At 51.0% G+C, this 27,787-nt stretch overlaps 1 protein-coding gene across 10 annotated transcripts in view; it reads right to left on the reverse strand.

Annotated features, from left to right (window-relative positions):
* Nucleotides 1-27,088, reverse strand: part of MSI2 (musashi RNA binding protein 2) — a 210,045-nt gene extending 182,957 nt beyond the window's left edge. For 8 of the 10 annotated variants that reach the window (XM_066202004.1, XM_066201999.1, XM_066202000.1 and 5 more), the window contains exons 1-5: nt 26,980-27,088; nt 26,763-26,803; nt 26,553-26,634; nt 26,076-26,160; nt 21,842-21,883 (exon numbers count right to left, since the gene is read on the reverse strand). In XM_066202004.1, the coding sequence (XP_066058101.1) occupies nt 21,842-21,883; nt 26,076-26,160; nt 26,553-26,634; nt 26,763-26,803; nt 26,980-27,041 (312 nt within the window). In that variant the 5' untranslated portion in view covers nt 27,042-27,088. The remainder of the gene's footprint in view (nt 1-21,841; nt 21,884-26,075; nt 26,161-26,552; nt 26,635-26,762; nt 26,804-26,979) is intronic. The other 2 variants (XM_066202003.1, XM_066202001.1) reach the window with 1 other exon arrangement.
* Nucleotides 27,089-27,787: the final 699 nt, after the last annotated feature.

Consider the following 27,787-nt stretch of genomic DNA (forward strand, 5'->3'; position numbering starts at 1 on the left):
ACACCGACAGAAGGCAGGGTTAGATGGGACACTGGAAAGGAACCCTTCCCTTTGAGGGTGGGGACACCCTGCACAGGTTGCCCACAGAAGATGGGCCTGCCCCATCCCTGGAAATGTTCCAGGCCAGCTTGGACAGCGTCCGGAGCAACCTGATGTAGTGAGTGGCATTCCCAGGTTGGAAGTGGGAGATCATTAATAATGCCCCTTCCCCCCCAAGCCTTTTTCAGAACTCTGTGATGTCCAAGCTCTTCTACATGAGCTTCCACAGCCCCCTTTTCCCCATCTCAGATGAGGGACGAATAGGAGACAATCCACTAGCAAGCAGAGAGGCTCCAGGGAGCCATGACTTCTTGTTTATTATTTGTTCCCATCCCCAGGATGAGATCCCACACCATCCAAGCCTCCACCCCTGCACAGCACCCCTCAGTTGGCCAAGAAAATAACAAGCTACATATGCTGGTTCATGGGAGCTGCTGTTCCATGATGAGGCAGAAATGGGATAACTTCCATCAGTACATTAAATTGGACTTTGTCATGGCATAAGTTGACTTAAAGTGGCTTTAATGGTTATGGAAAAATACTCCCTCCCTCAAACACATGCGAGGCTGATCAGACCAATAGAGCTGTGCCTGTAATGCTGCTTATTTCACTTAAAGCCTTATTACAGCCCCACAGTGCTGATTGGCTTTAGAGAGGGATGTCTTTACAGCATTTAAAAGGTCTTGTGTTTAATTAAATTAGCTGCACCTGTATATATTATGTGCAATAAATCAACTATAATTTGCTACCATAGGCAGCTATTACTCTTCCCTGTGTTATTTATTGCTCAGCATCATTAGGGCGAAGGCTCTTCTAGGATACACTAAGAAATGGCAGTTTAGGGACCAAAAGCTATAACTCATTTTGTTTTCCCTCTCCCTTTTCAGCGGTGTCAATCACATTTCTTGTACACTTGAACAAACACGAATATGTAAGAGATTCTGGCACCCATTATGTGTGTGCTCATACATATATTTATAGATAAAATAAAATTAATGTTCCCCACACATCTTGGTCTTGACTCTCCTTTGCACAGATCTACTAGCAAAATGACACAGCCCAAAAAGTACACAAACAGAAGTAAATAAATAAAATTAAACAAGCAAAATACAACAATAGTACTGGATTCTTGCTCCTTGATGCTACACAGCAGTGATGCTGTGGTACTCCAGCTATGCCACACACCATCTTTGAATACAATCTACAGACTTACTCACCCAGGGATCACAGACTGCAACCCAGCCCTGTGGCAAACAGCAGCAGTGACTGTATCACCAGCACTTTGTGATTTATTTTGGGCTTTATTTGGCCATTCAGACACGCTACCGGATTTTGCACGGTTTGGCTCACAGCCAAGATCATGATGGCGTTATCAGTTCTGCTCCATGGTTTACTTACAGGATGAGTTTAGGAAGTACCAGCTACTGGTGTGGAAGGTGGCCAGAGCCAATGGTTACTGAGGTTTCCAAAGAAAGTGAACAGATCCACCCTGCTCCCGTCAGCTACCTACCTCCTGCCTCCCTCCCAGCAAAGAAATCATTTAAAGTAGTAAAATTAAACCAAAGGGGGGGAGTCAAACACTCCAGGAGCTCAGAATCCTGCCTTGGTCCAGCATGGTCCCAAAGCAGCCGCACAGAGCAGTCTGGGTACTGCACTCTGCTCCTCAGGGCTTTATTATTCATTTTTTAAACAGCTGCTACAACACACTGATGTTCACAATGCATTAAATATCTTCCCTGCAATAATTTTTAACTGGCACGGAATGTCACGGAGGGGCTAATGTAAGGGAAGCTGTCCCAGGGAATGCAGAAGTATTCCAAAGCCTCGATGGTGCTGCTGAACCATGTCCTCTTTAACCACATCTGTGATTTCTGTTCGATTCCTAGACTCAGGTGTGAAATAACAGCTCCTTCTCCCCTCTGCATATATTTTAATTATGTCATTCTTTTAAACACTAAACAAACAATCAGTGCTTTCAGAGAAACACCAACCATCGGGGACACACACAGAATTAGCACCAATCCTACCAGGAGTGGAGAATACCTGCAGAGGCACCTACTTATGGAGCGAGGGATGAGGAAGAAGGTACTGGTATTCTGAAACACACAACTCTTCAGCATCCCAAATCACTGGTGCTCTGTCTCCACAAACCAGCTCATTTAGACATGAACAAGCTAAACATGGAAAAAAGCTAGTCCAGTTAACAAATCTGTGCTTGCAAAGAGAAGAATCCCATCCAGGTGGAACCAGAGCTTGTGGTCTCTGCTGTCTCACCTTCATCACCACTGTCCTGGTCTGTTCTGACCAGGCTCTGTGCCCCCAGCTTCGCTCATGAAGGAGAAGAGCCAACTCCACGCAGGCTATGACCCTGGACAGTCCTCCTGCCTCCCTCCCCACAACACTTTTTGAAAAATACCTCTGGAACTAGCAAAGCAAACCCATGGGAATGGCTCCAGGCTGGTGGAGGAGCAGGAAGCCCAGGCAGCGGATGCCTCGGAGGGCAGAGCGGTGAACTCCAAGGCACGCACAGCACACAAAGCCAGGCAGAGGGAACACTACAGTAAGAGAGCTATTAATAAAAATTAAAAGGACATTCAGGAGTATTACGAGCCAGATTGGGAGCTGGCACTGGATGGGGCTCAGGGAGGCCTGACATTAAACCCAAAAGAGATTATGTAACCTAAGCTGTCCAGTGATCATCTGCTCCTCTGGTGTGGCTTTAAAGCGGCAGCGGGGCTGACAGCGGCTCCAGCAGCCCCCCAGGCTGGGACAACTCGGTGTCCCTGTGACACCTGGGCACTGCCAGCCCCTCTGCAGCACCAGCACAGCCCACAGCATTCCGCCCACACACAGAGCATGGGGCAGGGCTGGGGGCAGCTGGGCTCTGCCCTCTGAACACGATCCCTGCTGCAAATCCCTGCAGCCAGCGCTGGCCAAAGCAAAGCTGTCCGCAGCTCTGAGGCACAGCCTGCCCTGCACACAGCCACAGCTCCCAGCCTCACGGACAACATGAAAAACCCTCCTCGCCTTGCCAAAACGCTGCAGCCAAGGCAATATGCTCCAGTTCCTCATCTGCCAAGGAGGGGCGTTCAGAGGTCTGCCCTGCTCTCCTTGACCCAGAGGACCAACACCTATGGAAGGACAGTGCCCATCACCTAATGGGGTCCTCCTCAGAAAGGCTCTTACTTCCCTCCTGTTTTTTCATGGTCTGAGATAAACTACTGTTCCACACGAAGTCGTCAGAAAAGCTCACAGCCCTCAGTGAGACTTGATCCAGCCAGGGACTAAAAAAGGCCTGATGGGCAAAGCACGGCTGGCTCCAGTGGACACGGAGAGAACACAGAGCACCCATGCACAACCTGCCATGCCCACAGGCCAGGACGCTTGGGAGAAGCCACCAGAGCAGCAGCCTCCTGTCCTCAACTCTCCTGACTGGGATAACCGTGGGACACCAATTTCCATCAGCCCCTGCTTCATTTCAAACACTCTGCACAGTCTACAGTTCACAGAAACACCCCGTCCAGCTGAACGCAGAGGGGGAGGAAGCACATTAAAATTAAAATAACAAGCAACTACCTCATATGTTCAGAACAATTTCAGGAGAACGATGTCAGCAGACACTGCCCAGGAGTGCACTAACCTGTGAGCACTGCAAAGCTGGGCCACCACAGCTCTCTGAACATCCCCAACTCAGCCCCCCAGCTCATTCTGGCCAGAAAGGTCGGTGGTATCACAGCTCGTCATCCATCAAGCCTGAGCACCAACAGCTTCGTCACCTCCGAGAATGAACACCACGAGTGCTCCAGACCCACGCTGCTGGTTACGTCAGAGGCTGGGAGACGCTGCCCGAATCCTGCCAGAATGGCAGGAAACAAAAGTGGTCTCAGCGTGAGCAGGGAGCAGGGACTTGATTATCTGCAATTAGCAAATCGATGATTCTTCAAGGCGCTGATTTAGGCCAGCACTTCTTATTAGCAACAGTCAAGGAAAGCACAAGGACAAATTGCATCAGAGCCAAGCCCAGCTCCCAAACACTGTTTCATTTAAAAATTAAGATATAATCCCGCAGGAGCTCAGATACACACAACAGCATTGCTTCCATGAGGTACATGCTGAACCCCACCAAGTCCCCACCGCCACAGAAACAAGTAATGTTATTATTTTGCTTCAAATACATGAGTATCTCGGGTAGTCAGATGTCAACAGCCCACTGTGGAGGGCACACACTCATTTTAGTGACTTTGCTGGGGTTGCAGGTCTGCACCCTCGCTGCAGGTGGAAAAGCCTGGTGAAGCCCCTGGGAAGACACCCGCTGGGTTTGGATGAGGCCCTTCTGTTTTTAAATGCTTGATCTAATTTTGTCTTGTAACGTTACACAAGAACACAGCTGTATATTTAGTCTCAGAGTTAAAACCATTAATTTGGAACTTACAATTAAGTACTACTCCCCGTTAATAATGCCATTACATGGGTTACGTTCACTTTCGATCTGAAAGTTTAAACACAACAGGTCTCAGGCAAACAGCTGAAGATTAAACCATGGCACCCATCTGAGATCAGTCACCAAGACAGGTAAGGTATAAAATATACAACAGCAGACAGCTTCAATATACATTTTACTTTCATTTGTCTGAGATGTTTGTGCCAAGAATCCACTTGAGCCTGCTCTTCACTCGATTAGGGAGAAAAATTTGTTTTTAAAATGATTAAAAGCGTAACACTGCCCAGTGTCATGTCCCCTCCAATAATCTTCAATTTGTGGGACTGTCTTTGAAACTGTAGCAGAGCAGTTTTACCACTCACAGCATGTATTTTTGATTTAGTAATCCCTAAACTTCCAGAGGGGTTACTGGAAGGAAAAAAAAAAAACCACAACCATTAACCCATTGATTTTAAAAAGAAAACCAAAAAAAAGCCCAACATTTAGCTATTTTATGTGAGAATCAGACAGGCTTGAACCCTAAAGAGGAATTATGACTTATACGCCCAAAAAAATTTTAAAAAGAGAAAATTAAAAAGGCCGAGTGGGATTCCAACGCCATTCCTTCCTGAGTGCCCAAACACCTCAGGACACTGGCAGTGCTCGGAGCAGACCCAAGGCTGTGCTCAGAGGTGCTGGGTTATGCTTTTATGGAGACAAAAGGATGGGCCTCTGCGCTCCTTCCCTTCACAGACCCAGATAAATTCCAGCCCTGAAGTACAGGAAATTAAAACAGAACAATAAACTAAGGAAAATGCTGCCAGCGGGGAAGGAAATCCTGACCCAGTGCTTGTGCCCTGCAAAGAGTTAAAGCCTCAGCCCCAGCCAGCCCTGCTGATCTTGGTGCAGCTGCTACCTGCAGCCACGGCCCCTCAGTAGCAACACACAAGGGGAAAGTGCAATTTTGAGCTTCTCTTTTCATCTCTATGGTGACAAAAAGCTCTGCAGAGGGAAATCAGGGTGCCTTCCACTCAAAAGGTTTCTCATTTTCAATGACTGCCTTTCACAATATTTTAATTAAATCTCTGGTGGGGAAGCTTTAAAGAAAAAAAAAAATTCAGATTGTGGGGCTCATTTGCAACAACAGAGTAGAAAAGGGGAGGGGGGGGCAAATGTATTTTAAGCATTTTTAAAATAGAAAGATTCTCTGGTTGAAGAGTTAAGAATAAATCTACCAGCTGCAAAGTTTTACAAAACCAGCATGTGAAGGGACCGGGAAGTCTTTCCGTAACAAAAACGTTTTCTTGCGTGTAACGTGCCTCTGGAATTTTAGGGGAGGCTGAAGGACCACACAGCCAAGGGCCCTTTCCCACGGGGCTGAGCACGGGCCCTGCAGAGGCACTGACGGAACGGGCACCAGCGCATTCTGGAGAAGCCCTTTGGCCCTCCCGCAGCACCGTTAATGGGATATTACTGAGTTGTAGCCACCATCACCGCCTGCCCGGCCAGCCAGGGACACGTGAAGGCTGCAGGACAAAAGCAAGGCCGTGCTGTTTATCCGTGTTCTTACAAGTCTCAGTTCACTGCTCCCCAGAGAACACAGTGACACCCAGGAGCTCAGAGGAAGGGGCAGGCACAGCCCACAAAGCACGGCCACAGGACAACAGGCACCCAGGGCTTTCACTCAACATTCCTCAGCAGAACCTGCTCCCAGCAGGACACCCCAGAGAACCCACCTCGGTGCGCCCAGGTGAGCCCACCCTGGGGCCAGCAGACCGTGCCACAGGCAGCCTGCGCCCCAAGGTGCAGCAGGTGAGCGCTCCCCAGCTCCACAGGAGCAGCCTCCTAACACAGATGGAAAAGCCCATCCCATGGAAAAAGGATGGAACCGCCAAAGAGGCACCGGGAGTTTGCCCCAAAACCACAGCACACACAGCAGAGCAGCAGGTGGCTGAGCACAGGAGGGTCAGGCGGCCGTGCAGCCCTACTGAAGGCCACCACAAGTCCCGGGGACACGGCACCCGCCCAGGACTCCCATCTCCCTCCAAGGCAGCAGCATCCAGCTGGAGAGTGTGGGGAAGTGATGACTCTGCAATTAGAGCCTCCGCACGGCGCCAAGAGACTCGAGCGCGGCAATAAACGCAAAGCCCTGGACAAAGCACTCCTCCTCTCATCCGAGCCCCGCTGTATGACGTGGGAATAATACCCCTACTTCATCTAACGTAATTGCCAAAATAACACATTCCTACTGCAAGGTGCGGGGAGCTCCTTCGAAAGCAGCGCTGTGACAGCGCAGAGCTTTCAAGTATCTAGAACCGCAGGACAAGCGCATTGTTAATTTAATTCTTTTAAGTTAACAGAATACTGAAGTAAAAAGTCCAACTAGGCACGCGGAAAGAAATATTCTGATGCTCTTTTTAAAATAAAAATCGGGGTGCAGGGAGCTGCAGCGACACCCGAGCCGGAATTCCCCGATTCCCAGAGCAGTGCCTTTGTCAGCACGCTCAGCAGAGAGCACAAGGGATTCAGCCAGGCTGGCCACTTATCCAGCATCCCCCCGCTGGCTGGAAATTGCTATTCTAGGAGCTATCCAATCTTTAACGACTTCTGGACTAGTCTGCATTTGATTTCAGGGCAAAGGCCATGCCCAGAGGGAGACCCCGTGAGGAACTCCTCCCTCCAGCTCTCAGGTCATTCTTAAGGCCATCTGAAAGACGACAACAAAATGGTTTACTGCTCACACAGGCTAAATATCAACAGCTCTAAAATGAAATACAACCTCTTTTCAAAGCCACCAACAGGCAAAAAGTCTGTTCTTGGAAATAAAACACTGGTCAGGCGTGGGATCATTCAGGATCAAAGGTTTCTTTTAAACTGATGCAAACAAAACTGCCTATTTTTCATGTCAATTATTAATTTTTCTAAAATCATAATCACTGCTGCAAGTCCAGCTACCTCTGTACGCAAAACCCTTTCCACATACATATTTTCCTGGGGGAAAAAAGACTTATCCCCACAAAGGAGTATGAAATAAATTGCTTTACTGAAGGTTAATAATATCCTGTCGCCGTGGTAAAAGACTCAATTACAAAACCTTCAGAAGAGCTCCCAAGGAACTCATCTGCCTGCAGTGACAGAGGCTTAAATAGCCAAAATACACAGAAAGGCTAAGCACTTCCCAAAAGAAAGGAAAGGGGGAAAAAGATGGGAGGGTTAAGTAAAAAACCTGGAAATTGGACACTCAAGGTTATAAAAAAACCCCAAACACACACAACCACAGTTCCTCTCTGCACACACAATTCTCTATAATCTCAGCAAGAATTATGGCCTAGGGAGACCAACACTAATTTTAGTATCAGATTTATTATGCAGCAGGGAGCACAAATCAGTCAGGCCCGTCTCTCGGCCCTAATGGGCAGAACTGGCTCACGCTCCAGGAAGGCTCTGCTGAAGAATAGCTGGGGCCCGGTGAAAAACAAAGCCCCTGGGGCTCCCCGAGGCACAAACACGCTGCGTTTCTTAGAAGCCACAATAAAACACAATGATACTCCTCCTTTCTGCAGCGCTGCTGCCAGAGGAGACCAAGGCCCAGCAGCACCCAGCGCTCCCAGCAGAGCAACCACAGACCAGAGCCTGGCCAGGACTGGCCCTGCCCAGCCTGGAACCGGCCCTGCCCAGCCTGGAACCCGGGACTGGCCCTGCCCAGCCTGGAACCCAGGACTGGCCCTGCTGCCCAGCCTGGAACCCGGGACTGGCCCTGCTGCCCAGCCTGGGACTGGCCCTGCCGCCCAGCCTGGAACCCGGCACTGGCCCTGCCCACCCTGGAACTGGCCCTGCTGCCCAGCCAGGAACCTGGGACTGGCCCTGCCCAGCCTGGAACTGGCCCTGCCGCCCAGCCTGGAACCTGGGACTGGCCCTGCCCAGCCTGGAACTGGCCCTGCCGCCCAGCCTGGAACCCGGCACTGGCCCTGCCCAGCCTGGAACTGGCCCTGCCGCCCAGCCTGGAACCCGGCACTGGCCCTGCCCACCCTGGAACTGGCCCTGCTGCCCAGCCAGGAACCTGGGACTGGCCCTGCTGCCCAGCCTGGAACTGGCCCTGCCGCCCAGCCTGGAACTGGCCCTGCTGCCCAGCCAGGAACCCGGGACTGGCCCTGCCCAGCCTGGAACTGGCCCTGCTGCCCAGCCAGGAACCTGGGACTGGCCCTGCCCAGCCTGGGACTGGCCCTGCTGCCCAGCCAGGAACCCGGGACTGGCCCTGCCCAGCCTGGAACTGGCCCTGCTGCCCAGCCAGGAACCTGGGACTGGCCCTGCCCAGCCTGGGACTGGCCCTGCTGCCCAGCCAGGAACCCGGGACTGGCCCTGCCCACCCTGGAACTGGCCCTGCTGCCCAGCCAGGAACCTGGGACTGGCCCTGCCGCCCAGCCTGGAACTGGCCCTGCCGCCCAGCCTGGAACTGGCCCTGCTGCCCAGCCAGGAACCCGGGACTGGCCCTGCCCAGCCTGGAACTGGCCCTGCTGCCCAGCCAGGAACCTGGGACTGGCCCTGCCCAGCCTGGGACTGGCCCTGCTGCCCAGCCAGGAACCCGGGACTGGCCCTGCCCAGCCTGGAACTGGCCCTGCTGCCCAGCCAGGAACCTGGGACTGGCCCTGCCCAGCCTGGAACTGGCCCTGCTGCCCAGCCAGGAACCTGGGACTGGCCCTGCCGCCCAGCCTGGAACTGGCCCTGCCGCCCAGCCTGGAACCCGGGACTGGTCCTGCCCAGCCTGGAACTGGCCCTGCCGCCCAGCCTGGAACCTGGGACTGGCCCTGCCCAGCCTGGGACTGGCCCTGCCGCCCAGCCTGGAACCTGGGACTGGCCCTGCCCAGCCTGGGACTGGCCCTGCCGCCCAGCCTGGAACCTGGGACTGGCCCTGCCCAGCCTGGGACTGGCCCTGCCCAGCCAGGAACCCAGGACTGGCCCTGCCGCCCAGCCTGGAACTGGCCCTGCCGCCCAGCCTGGAACCCGGGACTGGCCCTGCCCACCCTGGAACTGGCCCTGCCGCCCAGCCTGGAACCCGGGACTGGCCCTGCTGCCCAGCCTGGAACCCGGGACTGGTGCTGCCCAGCCTGGGACTGGCCCTGCTGCCCAGCCTGGAACCCGGGACTAGCCCTGCCCAGCCTGGAACTGGCCCTGCTGCCCAGCCAGGAGCCCGGGACTGGCCCTGCCCAGCCTGGAACTGGCCCTGCCGCCCAGCCTGGAACTGGCCCTGCCGCCCAGCCTGGAACCTGGGACTGGCCCTGCTGCCCAGCCTGGAACTGGCCCTGCTGCCCAGCCAGGAGCCCGGGACTGGCCCGTTTGTCACCCCATGCCACCAGAGCTCACCACAGGTTTGGAAGCTCCAGGCACATGTCACACGGACACCGTGCCCAGTCTGTTCTGGGCTCTCACCCTCCATCTTAAACACTCTGTAGCCTTCCCCTGTGTCTGCTCGTGCCCTGCTCAGACTCAGAGCACCTCTTGCACCATTCTTAAGATGCTTCAACTGCCCGGCGAGGCCAGGCCTGTCCTCAACAACTGTTTCTAATAAGCCGGTACTGGTTGCAAAAGCCTTCTTACAGAGGGTTTCACGGCTGACTCACTTCCATCTCCAATGATGCAACACCCAGGCCATTTCCACACGCGGCCCCATCGCCTCGTGGGGACTGCAGTTCCTCACCCAGCACTGCCCAGGGCCCAGCCAGGACGCCTCAGCGCCCCAAGGCCCGCAGGTCCCCTCCTCCCCAGCACCTGGGAACACACAGCCCAGCCAAGCGCGGCCCCAGCACATAACAGGTTTGGAATAACCCTGCTCTGAGGCACCAGCGACTCCCTGTTTCAAGTACTGCTGAACACGTGAGCAGCGTTCTGTTTTGCACATGCAAAAAACAAGGGTGATGGCAATCACTTACCTCATCTCTGTGAGATGAGAACAAGGGCCATATTTAAACCAGTTTAAGCCATTTCAGCACTCAAGTCTTTCGTGAAAGTAGGATGCTGATGCCTCCAGGAATGTACATACCACCACAGACTATCAACTAACGTTTTGAACAAAACTTTTCCAAGAATCACTTTTTCACTCACAGCTCGCTCAGCTCAAGACCAGAAACTGTCAAACCATCACCATCTCATTTTATTTTCATATAGTGGACATGCAGGCACACACCTCCAAAAACTGCACTCCCTATTCTTTGTCTAGCCAGACACTTTGCTAGCAGATTTCTGGTCTTGTTTTCAAAATGCCCTTAGAGTGCATTAAGCAACTTAGAAGCTTTGCTTTGAGCTGCTCTAACAGAAATCAGTGGATAACACCTGCTACTCCAACAGAAACAAAGACAATCACCACTAAGAAATGAAGAAAAGCCCATCAAAAACATGCACAATCAGGTCTAGTTTTCACCTAGTCCTAATTCAGTGCAAGAGTAAAAAAGCAGGCTTACAAGTTTTGGACTCCCCTGCATCTATTTTCCTTTAAAAAAGCTGTATTTTGTCTCAAAATTTCAGGGGAAAAAGAAAAAAAAAAAGGCAAAAAATGCATAACCAGTCTCCCATTCAACAAATGCCTCCCCCCACCCTAAAATCCATCCCCAAAACGTTACCTTTTCATGGCTCAAAGCAGCCCCAGACCACCGTGGACTGTCGGTAAGGAGAGCACAGCACTACTGGCTCCTATATGAGTCCTCCAGTGACTACCCTCACCCAGAGCAGGTGATGGCAATCAACACTGGGCCCTGATAATTGGCATCAGGTGAGGGACACACCCTGCTAACGAGCATCACAGCAGGGGAGCAACGGACCGGAGGGTCCAGCAGGGCCCCAGCACTGCCTTGACTGGGGTAACTCGGATCACCTGTGCCCAACCTTGGGCTCCCCAATCCCTGCAAGGTCCAGACTCTGCCTGTCCAGCAGGGCCCCAGCACTGCCTTGACTGGGGTAACTCGGATCACCTGTGCCCAACCTTGGGCTCCCCAATCCCTGCAAGGTCCAGACTCTGCCTGTCCAGCAGGGCCCCAGCACTGCCTTGACTGGGGTAACTCGGATCACCTGTGCCCAATCTTCTCAGGCAGTGCAAAGTCCAGACTCTGCACACCCTGCTCCTTCCACCGCCTCGGCTGCCCAACCACCAAATCTCCTCTTCCTCCCTCTGCCTCTTCACAGCCCACAGCACATTTCCACCTGCATAACCAGCACCAATAATCAGCCAAGAAATTCAGGACCTGCTCTCTGATCTCTGTTCCACCTCGAAGAAGTGCTTGGCAGCATCTGTTTGTCTGCCTTGATCCAACAATCTCCAGTTCTCAGGAACGCAAGACAAACAGGTGCTGCTGCCCTTCTCTCAGCTGGAGCCAATTTAAAGCATTTCAAGGAAACACACCAAGGCACTCTTCAGCGATGAAGGGCTGCACCTGCCCAAGACCTGTAAGAACATTAAGAGGCAGCAAAATTTTGTCTAACCGTGTCCATGTAAGAAGTTTACCCTGCCCCTGCACTCCTTCAGCTGCAACCAGGACGAAATAAGATTCATGAGTGAGGTGTTCTGCAACAATACTTGTCCTCTCCTACCTGCTTCTCTCCCCATCGCTTTCAAATGAATTGACTCTCCATGTTACTTTCCACATACTGCAAGAGATCAGGATTACACAGCACCAGCTGAACAATGTTCTGCTCACACTATCATCAGCTTCATGCGTTCAGATGACAGTGATGGGGACTATAAAGGCACGAAGACAGATAATCACTGCTTATGTCTGCAATTATAGTTCCAATAAAGCTTCTTCATGGCTCTTTAGCACTAAGGCTTTTGGACTGGTAACTGAATTGTTTTAATATTTTTTTCTACTCCATATTTTGTTCTTTTCCTACTGCATATTCATACTTAATCGAGACAGAAGACAAATGACTCCACTAAAATATCCACTGGAAACACCTAGAAAAAGAGGTCCAGAAATCTAAACTGACTTCTTATGACTACAACAAAATCAAAGCCATGCTCACAAAACTTTGGGGGAATCGTAACTGTGGAAGACTTTCAACTATCATAGTATCTGACCGGGAAGATTAATGGCATAGTGGATGTGACCAGATGAAAGAGAGGGGAAAAAAATAAAAATCACACGGAACTATCACAATTCCCTCCTCATACATAAACTGCCAGGCATGTCACACACAGAACCTGCTGCTTCAGTCCCAGTTCCTGGGATGAGGTGAGGCAGGAGTTTAGAGCACAAAAGGTGCTGTGGCAGGCGGTTCTCACTGCCACCCACCCCTGGGGTCCCAGGTGGGCTGGGGCAGGAGATGACACAGCAGGCACAGCGGGGACAGAGGCTCAGGAGGCTGGGGCAGCCCATCCCCAGAGCTCTGGAAACACATCAGGACACCATCCCTGGATAAACAGGACAAGGCACCACGGCAGCCAGGCCCCAGCTCCTCGGATGGCCCCCCAGAGAGGAGCGGGCACGGCACAAAGAGCCAGCCAGGACCTGGCATGGCCAAGCGTCAGAGCCACCAACGCCGATCTGCAGACACAGCCCTCCAGGACACCTGCACCTCAGCACACTTCCCCCTCCGCTCCCCTAACTGGGGCCATGAGACCAGCATGAGCCATAATTCACACCACCAGAGACCTTTCACACGCTGTGGCCTCGCATCCTTATCTTGCTTCCCCTCTCCGGAGTTCGGAAGTGCTGGGGTACAGCAGGAACCTCAGCACAGAACCAGAGCGCTGCCACGACAGTCAGCGCCTCCCTTACAAACTCTACAGTCAAAAGTCGTTAAAAACAACAACAAAAAAAAACAGTTTAACCCCTCGAAGACAAGTCACACGAAGAGCTGGCAGCGTACAGTGCCGCTCTGCCCTCCCACACTTCCTCCCCAGCGCGCAGGGATGCTGCCAACATCCCCTTCAGACAGAGGCAGCCGTTTACTGTGGCACCAAACCGGGGTGCCAGGAAGCGGCTGCGCTCTCTGCCACACTCAGATCTTTGGATAATCCCCCGCTGCCCTTCTTCCTCTGACCCTTCATCTCCAGGCCCGATGGCAGCATCAGCAGCAGGCCCTCAGTTGGGTTCCTACACGCCGTGCCAAGGCCACCGGAGTCTGACCAACAGCGACTCTGCCTCCTCAGCTCTCAACCCCAGCCAACAGAGGGCCGGGGACATTTCCACAGCAGGTTTTATGAGGGGTTTTTTTCATCAGGAAATGTACGAGGAGGGTACAGTTAAATGTCTGGTGTGCATTCACCCGTCCAGGGCCAGGGGCTCAGAGCTGACCTACAGAAAGTGACTGGGGAGGAAGATGAGCTGTCTGGTGCAAATCAATCACAACTACCCCAAGCACTTTACAGTAGAGACTTTCTGAGGAGAGGGAGCTCCTGCTGCAAGAAGCCAACACTTCTTGCTGTGGTGGTCTCAGGGCTTGCTCAGTACTCAGAGATGTGTCAGGGATCCTGAGGACATGGCAGGGAACAAGACCTGACACCACCCAACACAACGGCTGGTAGCAATCCCAGGCAGAAAAGTGGGGCAATACCTCCATCCTCAGAAAATTCCTATCGTGTTTCCCATCTCAGCATTACCTTTGGATTTCTTGTCAATGTTTTCTGTTCCCTCCCAGAATTCACTGAACACAACATGCTGCTATAGGCTCTGCAGGTCTGCCAAATACAACAGCAGAAGAAGGTGAATTTCACCAGCAAAGAAACATCTTTACACTCATTTACAGCACTTTGCAAACCTTTGGCAAAAGGATAAATGCTCCTTGTACATACGGAGCCCGGCACACAGCTTGGAGCAGGGAATCACACCAACACAGCTCTGAACATAAATGAGAGTTATAAATGACTGATAACACAGCCAAAAGGAGAACTGGAGTTTCACTCGTTCAGCAAGCACTGCAGAAGAATCCCTGGCAACATCCCCCTCAGCAACACCTTCTTCCAGCAGTGCAACAAGCACCAAACCTGCCAGAGCTGAGGGCTTGCAGCTGGCAAGCTTTTGCCATAAACCAGGCCCCTGACTTGAGCAACAGCTCCCAGCCCCGTGGGATTCACGGATACTCAGGACAAATGCCCAGCTCCTTGCAACCTCTTTTCGCACCACACAACCCTTTGGGAAGGCTCCTGACCAGTGTTTATCCAGCAACCAGTTAAAGCCTCCCCAGACTCTCTACCTAGCAGCCATTCTCTTCACACCAGCTCTCAGAAAGCCGCAAGTCTTGTTGGCACTTCACAGTCCCTATTTTAAATAAACCAAAACTTCAAAACACTTCTTCACCCTGTGCTCCTCACCTTCTCTTTGATGCAACACTGACCCACAGAAACAACGTAAAGATGAGCTCCGAGGCAGGAATACTAAAACGCTGACTGAACCAGCACAGCACAGGTTTGGGAGCAGTTCAGAGGAATCCTGTACCCTCTGGGAGCCAGCCCTGAGCCAGGAGGACTGGAGCTGCACCAGGACCCATGTCCTCAGCCAAGGAGCTTTGCTCAGCCCCACCTCAGAGCTGCGTGGCACACATGAAGGAAAATAAAACCCGGGGGACTTAACAACTTCAAACCCTGGGAACTACTTAATTCACCAGATATTAGTTTCTTTCCCCCACCCCACCATTTTTCCCTCCCACCTGCCAGGCCACCTCATTACTGTCACTCTGCATCAGTTCTTGCTACAGTAGTTTTCTTGGACCTTTGCCCCTTCAGTCAGCTTGAAACCTCTTCCCTATTGTACATCAGAGTCAATGGGAAATTAATGCAAGTCTTTGCTGGGGGAGGGCAGGGCAGAGGCAAGGACGCTTTCTGCTGCTGTCAATACTTCTTTTCCTTCACCCTTCCTGCCACGGACACTTCACCAACATATTAAGGAGCCTTGTCTGCATTTCACTGAGCTCACGGAGGTCTCTGGGACTACTCCTCATGTGCAGAATTGCAAAAGCCTTAGCAGGGTCCTTCTTTATAATACGAAGTTCCCAAAGTACAATCTTAATTTAAGCCTACTCAGTCACAACAATACATCCAGCTGCAGATGTCCCAGCACAGGGAATGACTGAGCAGGGGAGAACAACTTCCCAACATTCTTCAGATTTTCTCTGCACTCAAAAAACAGAAGAAATACTTTCAACAGGAGAGCAGTAAAATGCCAAAGTTTAGAAGTAACTTATTAATACCGCATGCTGACCTGACTACAAAGTTTCACAGTAACTTTCAAATTACTCAGCAAACCACAATTTCTACAGCAATAATATCATAAAAATCATAGGCCACGTTGAACACTACTTACAGAGTTTACAGAACTATTCCAGTGACTAAGGCAAACAGAATGTGTGATTTCAAGGCTAGAGACTAAATTAAGCTTCAATAATGATTTTTTTTTCTTAAAGTCTGATGCTACACTGATCTGGTAATCAGTTTTTTGAGGAAACAGCAGATTAGTATTTTCTTGTGAGTGAGATCCTCCAGTGGAGGGGGAATATGAGAGAGATGAAACTGCCTCTCTGAAGGAGAAGTGATGGAACTGACCATACACAAAGTACTGTCAAATACACAAAGTAATCTTTTAATCTTTTTCTGCTACAGGCTTCACAGTTGAACAAAGCACTTAATAACGTGCTTTGAGCCCATGCTGATTCAGCAAAGCACTTACCCACACGCTTATGCCAACTTAAGTATATGCTTAAGTGCCTCCACACAATGGGGGCAGAGAAGATTCAGGCCCTGAGATGAACCATTTTCTGAAACAAGCCATTTTTCCCTAAGATGACTGACTATTTACAGCTTCTCTTCATAGCATGACCCAAAATGTCTTTAAAGAGAACACTAAAATACAACTGAGAAGTCAAATAACTCTTAGGAACAGCAAAGACTCAAGGCAGAGCTTAAGGAACTAGAATTGTTCTTTTCTCCTTCCCAGCACAACATACATCTTTGATGCACACACCCCACCTTGCCCTGTTTCAGTGGCTCTCCTCTAAAAATAAGTTCCAAGTTCCCTTAATGCTTTGGATTTCACAACATTTATGAGACCATCACCAGAGTCAACAGGCTAAAAAAAGAATCCATTAGCATTAACTGGCCTGTCACTGGCAGTGACAAATAAATGAATTTGATGGTTTTAGATCAGTCATTAGTAGACCTACCCCCGGGCTGATAAAGGCTCAGCACTTTGCAGAGATGTGCTCAATCTGGAAGCAGAGGGGGATGCACAGGGGTGTTAGCATGCTGCTCTCCTTCCATTCCCCTGACCTCCTCACCTCGGAACCTTTCCTGGCATTTGCAAGTGCACAAAAGTCACCTGGTAGATGCCATTAAAAATAATCCAACAACACGGGAAAACACAGGCAATGTAGAACCTCCTTTTTAAAAAATCCCACGTTAGACACTGTCCAATTTTAATTTTTAGTTAGCACAATGTCAAAGGGAAGGAAAGTACATCAGGACTGTTTTTAACATGAAAGACATCCTTAGGCAATGAGAATGGAAATACAGACATTTTAACAAGTACAAGACAGTCTGTGGGGATTCAGGACAACATGAACAATCTACCTGAGTGACTGGGGAGAAGAAATAAATGTTTACATCTCCAAAAAACAACAGAGTTACAAAAATCGAGCTCAGCTCTTGCTTCTGACAGAACCCACTGCATTCCACAGAAAGCCCTGCACAGCCCCTTCTCCTCTGGCTGTGACATCCAAGGACAGAGAGCACAAACCCCAGCCCAGAGACAAGGCCTTTCCAAACCCTCATCCTCCACTGCCTGGAGCTGCCTTCATCAGCCAAGACTCAGACTCTGAAACTTTTCCACTGGACCATCCAATGCCAGAGGGAAGCAAATTCTTGGAGCAGCTTGCCCTGGACAAGGCTGGCTGAACAGGACACCCAAAGAGCAGCTGTGGAGCACCCAAAGAAATGCCCCACACCATCTGGGAAGGGCTTCACACTACTCTGCACACACGACACCACGATTGTTATCACATCCATGCCTGATGCCATGAGCAGGAAATACATCCTCTCTTGCTCCACTCAGACCTGCAAACGCAGAGGAATCTAAAAAGAATTTAAAAAATCATCGGGAAAAGGTCTGACCTTGCTGCTCTTTACAGCCTGGTGGGGAAGGAAGAGTGGCAGGAAAGGAAGAATTCTGAGTTCTGCTACTGTGTGCAGTTCACATTCTTTTGAGAGAAAGAAAAAAAGCAACTTCAAAGTCTACCTAACATCTAAAATAAAATGGGAAGTAGTAGGACTAACCTGGAGGAATTTACAGGCAGAAGCAGGGGAGAAAACAAACAGCTCTTGATTTTCAAGGTCCATCATTTGCTCTGGAATAAAATCTCTCCCTGCTACTCTGGCTGATGCTTATCAGACAGCCAAGGGACTCAGACACCCCACCCACAGTTAACTTAATTGGAATCAGACATCCAAATCCACCGGTTAGCTTTAAAAAAAAAAATCCCAGGTTAGCCTGGGTGTTATTCCGAAAGGGCATGCCCTCCATTTGCTGCTCTGGAACAGGCAGCTTCACACGGCTTTAACCAGCGGCTTCTCACAAGAAAGGAGAGCTGTTGACACTGCCTCTTGCCCAAGAAGAAGGACCAGATGTGCACAACTGCTCAGAGCCCGCGTGCCCAGCCAGACAGGAAACCCAGCTGGGGCACAGCGGGGCCAGGCCAGTCCTGCACCGACCTGTGACAGCGACACGGCCAATAAAGCCACCGGTGTCCTGCATCTCCGGCCCATTATGAGACAAAGTACGTCTCCCACCAAATCAAGTCCTCCTGCTCTTTGGTGACCAAATGGCCACCAGTGCCCTACACCCAACCCACGCAGAGCAGAGCCCAAATGAAAATACGCAGCGGCCACGTGCACTGAGGGTCACCAGCAGACAGGACAGCAGACACACGGGGCCAGCCCACGCCAGGGATCCCTGGAGCAGCTCCAGCAGCAGCTGGCACCTCCCTGCCCTTGTCACTGCAGGAAGGCTGCACACCACAGCCAGCAGGGCACATCCACAGTGCCCACAGATGCCACACACCTCACTACAGCCTGTGCCACCGGCAGCCGTTCCCAACCACACGTGTCAAACTCCTGCAGTAAGTGCAGGAAGAACAAGCACCTCAGGCCCACCCTGGAGGAACCTGAGCACAAAACACATCTCTGTGGGCAGCTCACTAACTGCAAACTTTGGCTCAAGTTCTACCTGCCTCTGTTTCATACGTGGCCCTGCACAACAAAGCATCCAATTCCTATACCAAAGACATTTTCATGGCCAAGGAGCTGCTTCACTGACCGAGGCTGCTGTCCTTTTGCTCTTCAGGCTTGTTTTGGTTTGTTTTTGGAATAAATCCCTGAGGCAGAGGCGTGAGAGAAGAACTTGCTTACAGTTGAAAATATCTAATGAACGTGTTAAATTGGATAAGGCTTCTCCAACCTAGCAGAGCAGGTAACATCAGAAATGGCAGGCTGTGTATAATAGTAAATCAAATTATTGTAGTCTTCAATATTCAAAAGGGGGTACACAGCTACTGGTTGCCCCATCACTGCTGAGTTTTAAAGGATTTTTTAAGTGAGCAGAGTTATAAATGATCTCCTGTTACAGAGTGCCTCCCAGCACTGGGAAGCAAGACCGATTTTTATCGAGGAACAGCAGCCCCGAGGAAGGAGACATATATTCACCAGAACCCCAACGAGTCAAACCCCGCAGCGAATTTCCTAAAACAATGGCTTCAAGCCGTGCTGGCCTTGCCGAGGAGAGCAGGATTACACATCCCGGTAATCCACTGGAGGCAATCAGGAGGATTTTCCGCCAGGGTCATTCTAAGGAAATCAGGGAAGAATGCCGGGCTGTTACAACCTGCCACTGCTTGCTCAGGAGCCAATCTGCATCACCAGACAGGTGTCAAACCACGGAGATGGGGTTTAAAAAGGCCCCAAGAAAGGTTTTACTGGGCTGGGGTTGGCAAGGGCAGGAGGGGAAGGGACAAGTGAGGGTGACCCCACAGGGACCAGCAAAGGCACAGCAAAGCTCAGCTGTGCCCACGGAGGTCAGGACAGCGATGGATGGATGGATGGATGGATGGATGGATGGATGGATGGATGGATGGAGAGAAGCACGGGAATGGGGAATGCACCCCCAGCCTTGCTCCACCTCAGCCCCCAGCACCGCCACGAAAACCACAGGAAAAGAAAAAAAACCCCAAACAAATCCCCACTCTGCTAAACATACCAAGAAGGAAGATTACTCGAGGAAAAAAAGTAAAACAAAACAAAAACCCAATTCTCCTCTTGCACCTAGAGAGAGACAGAGACATTTCATTAAATGCCATTAATCTCCACAGACCCAAGCATTAGCTAGTTAATTAGACTAAAGTACAGTCACATTTTAACGCTGAACATTCGCTATTCAACTGGGATAAATGAACAACTGAAGTCCCAAACCTTAATTCAGTATCTAATTAAAAAAACAGAAAACAAAATATTCAGATTATGAAATGCCTGCCAGAATAATACATCATAATTGATGTAAAATCTGCTCTTTATTGCATCTGATTTTCTTCAGTCTTCAAATTAGGCTGTTTTCAATCTTCAGATTTTTTTCAAGTGCCCCGAAGAAATCCCAACACTTTAGAAAGGACAAATGTGTAAAAAGCAGCAACAAACACTGCTGACCTCTCCAGAGAGAGCGAGTTCCTGCTAAGAGTGGAATTTAACGTCCATTCCAGCATTTGCCCCACGCTTGAGAGATGTCTGTTACCAAAAACCAAGGAAAAAAATCCCCCCTGCGTGCAGAAAAACAAAATCCCCTTTGTCAATACGACCTGATTTTGCATTCCTTAACACAAAAATTTAACTCACTAATATCCTCGATGTACAATATGTCCTGGTTTTTTTTAATTGTTAGAGAAGGAATGACATGGGACAGCTTAACAGTTCTGTTGTAAGCATTACAAACTTCTCCAAATAACGCTGGAAAAACAGAAAACTGGCACTGAAGACAGTTTAAAATGTAAGTTAACCTTTAAGAGGCACTGGGAAGGGGGATAGGCACCTCAAGCACAGGATCAAAATTCTGGTAACTTTAAATTGTATGTTACAGATGGCTTCAATCCAACAACATAATCCAGAAGCCACAAGCCCCACACACTATAAACTCTTTGCTCAGTGCAGAAGCAAGCCAGGCACACTATTATTCACCAATTAGTTATTAGATATGTCCTAGGAAGAAAAGAACCTCTAAACATTTGCCTACATTAGTCTGGTTTAAAATTCTGCAAGTAGGCTGTCTCTTTTTTTTTTTTTTCTTTTTAAGAACTCCCCAGCACCTCTCCTGTGCTGTGCCTGGGGGGTTTTCAATGACACAGGGTTTTTCCTAGATGCCAATTCTGTGCGATACTTAACATCATGGTTCAACACACGCAGTTACACTGCCTGCTTTCATGAGGAGCTGTGTGCAATAACACTTCAGGCAGTTGGTCAGGTAAGCTTCCCACCACCAACTTCAAACCACTTGTCCTTACTGACTTGCATCTACAACTTTGCAGCCTTTTCCTCGTTTTTACCAGAAGACTGAAGTTACCCAAGAAGACAAGCGTGTACACAAGTGCCATACATCAGTTAAATTAAGTTTTTCCGATAAGACTCTCCAAAACAAATTTAGAAAGTCAATTACAAAAGTTTTCCTTCAGCCTCTGGCTTTCAAAATTCACACGGCTTTGAAAGCGATTCGTTTTCATTAGGCGGGACCTAAAGAGCAACAAGCACTTGTATTCCACAGGCAGCTCCTCCAGGAGAAATGGCACCCAGTGGCACCAGGAGGGAGCGCACAGGCAGAGGCGTCTGTGTCCCCGTGCCACCGCCAGGACTGGCCACACCACGGCCAGGCCACTGCCCCGGCCAGCCTGACCAGCTGGACACTCACACCTCACTGCTCCCCTGCTCCCGCAGAACAACAGCCAGCGGCCCCCAGAGCTGGGAGCCTCACCACAAACTCGCCACCCGAGGCTCGCACACAAACCCCGCACACATCCCTCAGTCACACAAAAGAAAACTTGCAAACAATGAAAGGCAGAGATGTCTCCCCATCCATCACAACCACAGAACTGACAGCTCAGCTCAAAACAAGCCCAAAGCCTGCACTTAATCCAAACACTCTTCACGAACACCAGGCACGCAGCACGCCGCTGCACCGAGCGGCCACCGCAGCTCCGGCAGAACCGGCACCGGCCGCGGAGCACGCCGGGGCCAGGGCCACGCACTGACCCCCCCAGAGCAGCACTCGGCTTTAGAAGCTTTCACCGCCAATCCCCCGGCTGAAACCCGAACGGCCTGGCAACAAAGATCCTCTGTGCGCCTGAAATCCTATTATCGATCCTCCTACTTACCTTGGGCTGTGCTCGTCGGGGAAACGCAACTTTAGGGTCAATCTGGGGAAAAAGAAAGGGGGAAATCAACAGGGTAGCTTTGGTTGTCAGTTTACATTATTTTGATTTTAAATCACTGAATTATTAATCCCTCATTTCTCAGGCTTGTAATTCAGCACACCGGGTCATCCAGAGCTACTCTGGAAACGATAGGTCACAGTCTGGGTTTGTCTGGGGAGTTTGGCAGGGAGATGGGAAGAGAGGAAGGAAACATCTCTTCTGCACTTCTCCTCCATCATCTTCTGGGCAGCAATCCCCATGGGTGCTCAGGGAGCTCAGGATCAGTGCCTGGGTGCTGCCTCCACCACCAAAACTGCATGTTGAGGATGATCCCCAGCCCCTAGAGGTTGCACAGAAAGAGTTGCACGTTCCTGACCAACATCTTAACTTGGTAGCTTCGACACCTGACCCTTCCTGCACTTGGGTTTGGGTTTACTTCTTTTTTTTTTCTGCTTTGTTTTGCTAACTGACAAGCAACACCACACAAAAAAGGAAAGTCAAAGCCAAAGTCAAATTATTCACATTTCGATTACTAAAACTGAAACATTCAAAGGACTAAAGTCTCCTTCATAATAATATGCCCAATTGATCTGATTTGCCCACTTTCAAAGAAAACACGTGAGCAATGGAAAACTCCAAAGGGGCATTTCTGGGATGGGGTGAGAAGGGAGGAGAGCAAGTTACAAACGAGTTTGATGTGTGTGAAATATACACTGAAATCAGAAGTAAACAACTTCCTAAAAAAGGTTTCCCGTTAAGGAGCTACTTGAACTATCCGTGAATGAAGCACGTCACCAGGGGAGAAAAAAAAAAATCCTTGCTTTACCCCCCCGCCCTGTTTAAAGATGCAGCGTTGGCTCCCCTTGCGCTGCATGAATTAGCACGTCCCCTCTGCATTCCAAAATGCTAATTCTGCAACCTCGCACGCAACTTCCCCAGGGGTCATCTCTAAAAAGGGACTCCTCTCTCCCATTCAAAAATTGCAAGAAACCAAAAAGGCACCACCGCAGACGCAAAGAAATGGCACCCGGCGGTGTTTGGAGGGAGCACGCAGGCAGAGGGTTGGATGTAAACAAAAATACCGGATCCCTTAACAACAGCCCCCCCTAAATCACAGTAAAACGCCCGTGTGCTGCTGGTTTCCCTTCTGGGTCTCAGCAGCACCTGCACACAGACATCTTCTGCATAAAGGGTCTGGAAAAGGATGTTTTCAAGTACTAGATCCTACCTGAACTGTGCAACCTGCAACTGCTTTCGGTGCTGCCTGCACAACCAACTGATGCCACTAATAACTGACTGTGTTAGGTATATTCAGAAGGACAGGCTTCTTTCAGAGTTTGGGTTTGGCTTTTGTTGTGTTTCCTTCCCCCTAGCAAACCCTGATGAAGAAGAGGAGATGTTTCCATTTGGTATAGTTATTCCTGTAGTGATAAATATTCCTGTCACTGCTAAATAACCACGGGCCTCTCCTAAAAAGCAGCTTTACTCAATTAATTTGTCAAAATGGGAAATGCCGCAGACATTTGATGTGCAACTGATAAACTGATTTGCCTCCATCAGATACAAATATTGCATCTTTTTTTAGGACACACCTGAGAAATGAGCGATTACATGCCACTTTATTGTTCAAAAAGCATAAAAAGTAAAATTATTTATCTAGAAAGCTAACCTTTTCATAGAGATTAACATTATCTACAAATATATTCAGCACTGACTAGGCATTTGTCTACTGGGGAAATACAACAGGTACGGATTTTCCACAGCAATACCCAAAGGTGGAAAAATGTGCACATTTCTATGTTTGCTCCAAAACTACAAGTTTTCCCACCAAAGAACACCAGGCCCACCAGAGGGACATCACTGCAAAGTCCTGCTGGTAAAAAGCTGGGAGAGACATTAAACTCCAAAGCAACACATTCATTTTTGAAGGTCAGTTCAAAGAGCATGGAGTCCCTTGCACCACAGCGACAGATTTTCTAAAAGAACTGAATTTTCCTTCCCAAAACCTTTTGGATAAACACCTTCAGCCTTTGAAGACAAACACTGGCAATGAACGTGGCAAATCCATACCTTTTGCATAACCCTGTCAACTATTTTTAACAACCAAAAAGGAAAAACAAAACAAAACAAAAAAAAAAATCAAAGTTCTACCAAAAAAAAAAATTAGTTAGTTAGGTACAATTCTACTTACTGTATCTACAAGTCCTCTAGGAAATGACTATAATACTATTTCTGATATGAATGGCCATTACCTAAACAAAGCTTTTAACGTAACTGTAAACAAGAGCGACGTTTCCATGCCAATACCCAACCGATCTGCCTCCTGTGCTGAACGTTGAAACAGAGTCAAATGCCTTGTTATACTGCACAACAGTTACTACAATACTCTACAAATACACGCCTGGAAGGACCTGCCTGGCTCTGTGCTTCACCTGTAAGCTGCGTTACTGATTCTAAGGTCAGCTTTGTATTTGGATTGATACAGTCATTATCACACAACCAAAACCCAGGCAGATTCGCCCTGGTGAAGCTCTTCACCCCTCCCCCAGAGAAGAGCAAATTAATACATTGCAGGGACTAGACTGTGATACAAGAAAAAAGCTGGGGGAGGACCTAATTATAGTCAGAAATATGACAGGGTGTCCTCCCATGATTTTTTTTTTTTTTAAACTCTCGTTCAAGATACTGTTTGCCTTTGTTCTTCTTATCTAAATTTATCTTTAAAAACACATAGAGAATATAGCTGTACATGAAAAGTCTGGTGAGTTTAATTTCAGGAGCACGGCTGAATCAGTTATCTTACCATATCTGATTAAACCTAAAATCAAATTATTAAGGCATGTGAAAGCATGGGCTTCGTGTTCAGGCAAGCCCAGCAGAATCTGTAGGTCGAATTAAAACACTAGATTCCACCTGCTTCTACAAGAGCTTTAGGCTTTTTGTTTCCATATAAATTACGTTTTTAAAAAAACATATCCTCACGTTTGCTTCCTGCTTCTCCCTCTCTTCATTTAACTATAATCTCGCACACACAGGCACCCACGAGATGCTGCAGCACCGAGACAGGATTGCTCCTAACACCAGGCTCAGGTTAAAATAAAACCCTTAAGCCCCAGAACACAGCCTATAAACCCCAGTGGCAGTGAGGACCACGCTGGATCTGCCCAGCAGAACGTCTCTGCAGACAGTTCCACCAGCACCAGCCTTCCCTTCCCAAAACACAGCCCCCTCCAGAGCCAGCAGCACTGATGACCTCTACCAGTGTCCTTCCCCCCTCCCCTCCCAGCCTTGCCGAGGTTGAAAACTACAACCAAGTAGGAGGCACAAAACTTCATCTTTTGGCTTGGCCTCGACCACGGGGAGAAAACAGGGCCCAGAGCTGCACTTGCCCCACACCTTTTGTTTGACCCAACACTGAAAACACCGTATTGGGGCAGGGGGCAAACTCAGGTCTGGAATTTTTGTTTAAAAAAATCCCAAACAAACGTAATGTTTATTTAAAAAAAGAAAAAAAAAATCGGCTGCATCTCACAAGCATTTTTTTTCTTTATGTTATGCACAGGAGCCGGAGCGCAGCAAAAAGCTCTGGAGGAAAAACAACACATTAGGACTTGTGCTTCTCTACCACATCCACTCTCCAGCTCTTGCAGAGCTTCCCATAAATTACCGCGTGCATTTCGCAGGGGCCCTGCCATCACAGGTGAGGGGACCTCTCCGAAAAATGACTTTGGGAAATGACACGAGCAGCAGCTTTCACCGCTTGACAGTAAGTCACTCGCACCTTGAAACGCGCTCAACAATACATAAATAATCAATCAAAAGAATCACAAAGTTCCCTGCAGAAAGCATGCCGCAGCCCAACACCAAAAAAAAGTTGGATTTTACTCCACAGCTTTTTCAATGTCACCGCTCAATAAAATATAAGGCCGGGGGAGGAGCCAGCGGTCGGTATGGGCGAATTCAGGATTTCGGGGGAAAAAAAAAATAGGGAAAAAAAAAAGAAAGTAAGTTACCGCTTTTGGTAAGTTAAAAGGCAGAGTCTAGGAAAAAAATCTCAAGGAAAAGCGGAGCCAGGCAAGGTGCCGGTTCAATGACAGCCTGACACCGCCCGCGGCACCGGCCCGAGCGGGGCTGGAGCGGCCGGGGCGGCCCCGCCGAGGCGGGCGGGCGGCGGGCAGCCCCACGCAGCACCTACCGTCTTGGAGTCCAGCTCGTGGTGCGGCTGAGCCAGGACTTTGTCTACACTCGCCGGATCCGCGAACGTAACGAACCCGAAGCCTCTGCGAGAGACAAAGAGCGAGGGGATGGCGGGGGGTGGGGGGGGGAACGGGGGGGGTGGTGATGAGAATTACAGCCAAAGGGAGAAGTCATAAAAATAAACCGCTGGGTCCCCCTCCTTCCTCTCCTCTCCTCTCCCCTCCCCTCCCCCGAAGGCTCCGGGTGCGGGGGGCGGCCGGCTCCGACCCGCGGCCCCTCTCCGGCTCCACCGGCCGCTTTGTTTCCTGCTCCGGGCTGGAGGGATGCGGGCGGGGAGAGCCCTCCCGCAGCGCCCCGCGCCTGGGGTGGGATGCGGGGCCGGGATTTTGGGGTGGGATCGGGGGGTGCGGGTCCACCCGCCCCGACCGCAACTCGCGAAGTTTGTCAGCCCGAGCGGGGTGGGCGGCGGTTTTACCTGGAGCGCTTGGTGGTGGGGTCCCGCATGACCATACACTCCCTAATTTCTCCGAATTTGCTAAAATAGTCTCTAAGGCTGTCTGCGGAGAGAGAGCAGAGAGGGAGAGGAGGGTCAGGGCTGGGGGGGCGCGGGCCGGGCCCGGCGCGGCGGGACGCGGCCCACGCGGGGCGGGACACGCGTGGGGAGGGGGCGGCGGGCGGGGGTTACCTGGTGAGGTTTGCCAGCTGAGGCCGCCGATGAACATCTTGCTGGAGGGAGAGAGCAGAGCGGAGTTGACCGCCGGTGCGGGATCGGCCATTTTGACGGGGCAGCTCCCGGCGGGGCGGAGGGGCGCGGAGCGGAGCGGCGCGGAGCGGAGCGGGGCGGGCCCGCCTGACCGCCCCTCACCGCCGCGCTCCGCGCCCCCGCCGCCCCGCCGACTTACCCGGGGTCGTGCTGCGCCTCTCCGGGGCTCCCCGAGGTAGCCTGGCTCCCGTCCGCCTCCATGGCCGCGCCGAGCGAGAGCCCCTTAGAGAACCCCCCCCCGCCCGCCCAACCCGCCCCCCCCGGCCCGGCTCCGGCTCGGTTCGCTCCGCTTGCTTTGCCCCTTTTTCCCTTCCCCCCTCCTCCTCCTCCTCCTCCTCCTCCTCCTCCTCCCTCCGCTACCGGAGGATCTCACTGGAGAGGCGCTGGGGCAGCAGCCAGATCCGTCACACGTGGGATCGGCTTAGCTCAGCGCCGCGCCGGCGCTCCCTCCCCCCGCCGCCATCCTCCCCTCCCTCCATGCCGCCCCTCCCTCGCGGGGCGGGGCCTCCGCCGGCGCGTGGCCCTCCGTGGCGTCACCGTGACGTCACCGCGCCCTCCCCGCGCCCTCCCCGCGCAGCTCCCGCCCCGCCCCGCGCGCCTCCGGCCCTCACGGGTGTCCGCGACAGCGGAGACTGTCCCCTCGGGTCCGGACACCCCCCGGGACTGTCCCCTCGGGCCAGGGACATCCGCAACTGTCCCCCCGGTCCCTGACACCCGCGACTGTCCCCCCGGGCCAACGACACCCCCCAGGCTTGTCCACCTGGGTCCGCGGCACCCGGGACTGTCCCCTCGGGCCTGTGACACCCGGGACTGTCCCCTCGGGCCAGGGACACCCTGCCCCGGGGCCCCCCGGCCCCACCGAGGCGCTGAAACTGGCTGTTCCCCGCCGGCCGCCCTGCCCTACTCACCGCACAGCCCAGGCGGGCGTCAGGAGAGAATTCCAGAGG

This window comes from Chamaea fasciata, unplaced genomic scaffold (assembly GCF_029207755.1).
Source record: "Chamaea fasciata isolate MVZ Bird 193981 ecotype frontalis unplaced genomic scaffold, bChaFas1.0.hap1 SCAF_21, whole genome shotgun sequence".
Taxonomy (NCBI): Eukaryota; Metazoa; Chordata; class Aves; order Passeriformes; family Sylviidae; genus Chamaea; species Chamaea fasciata.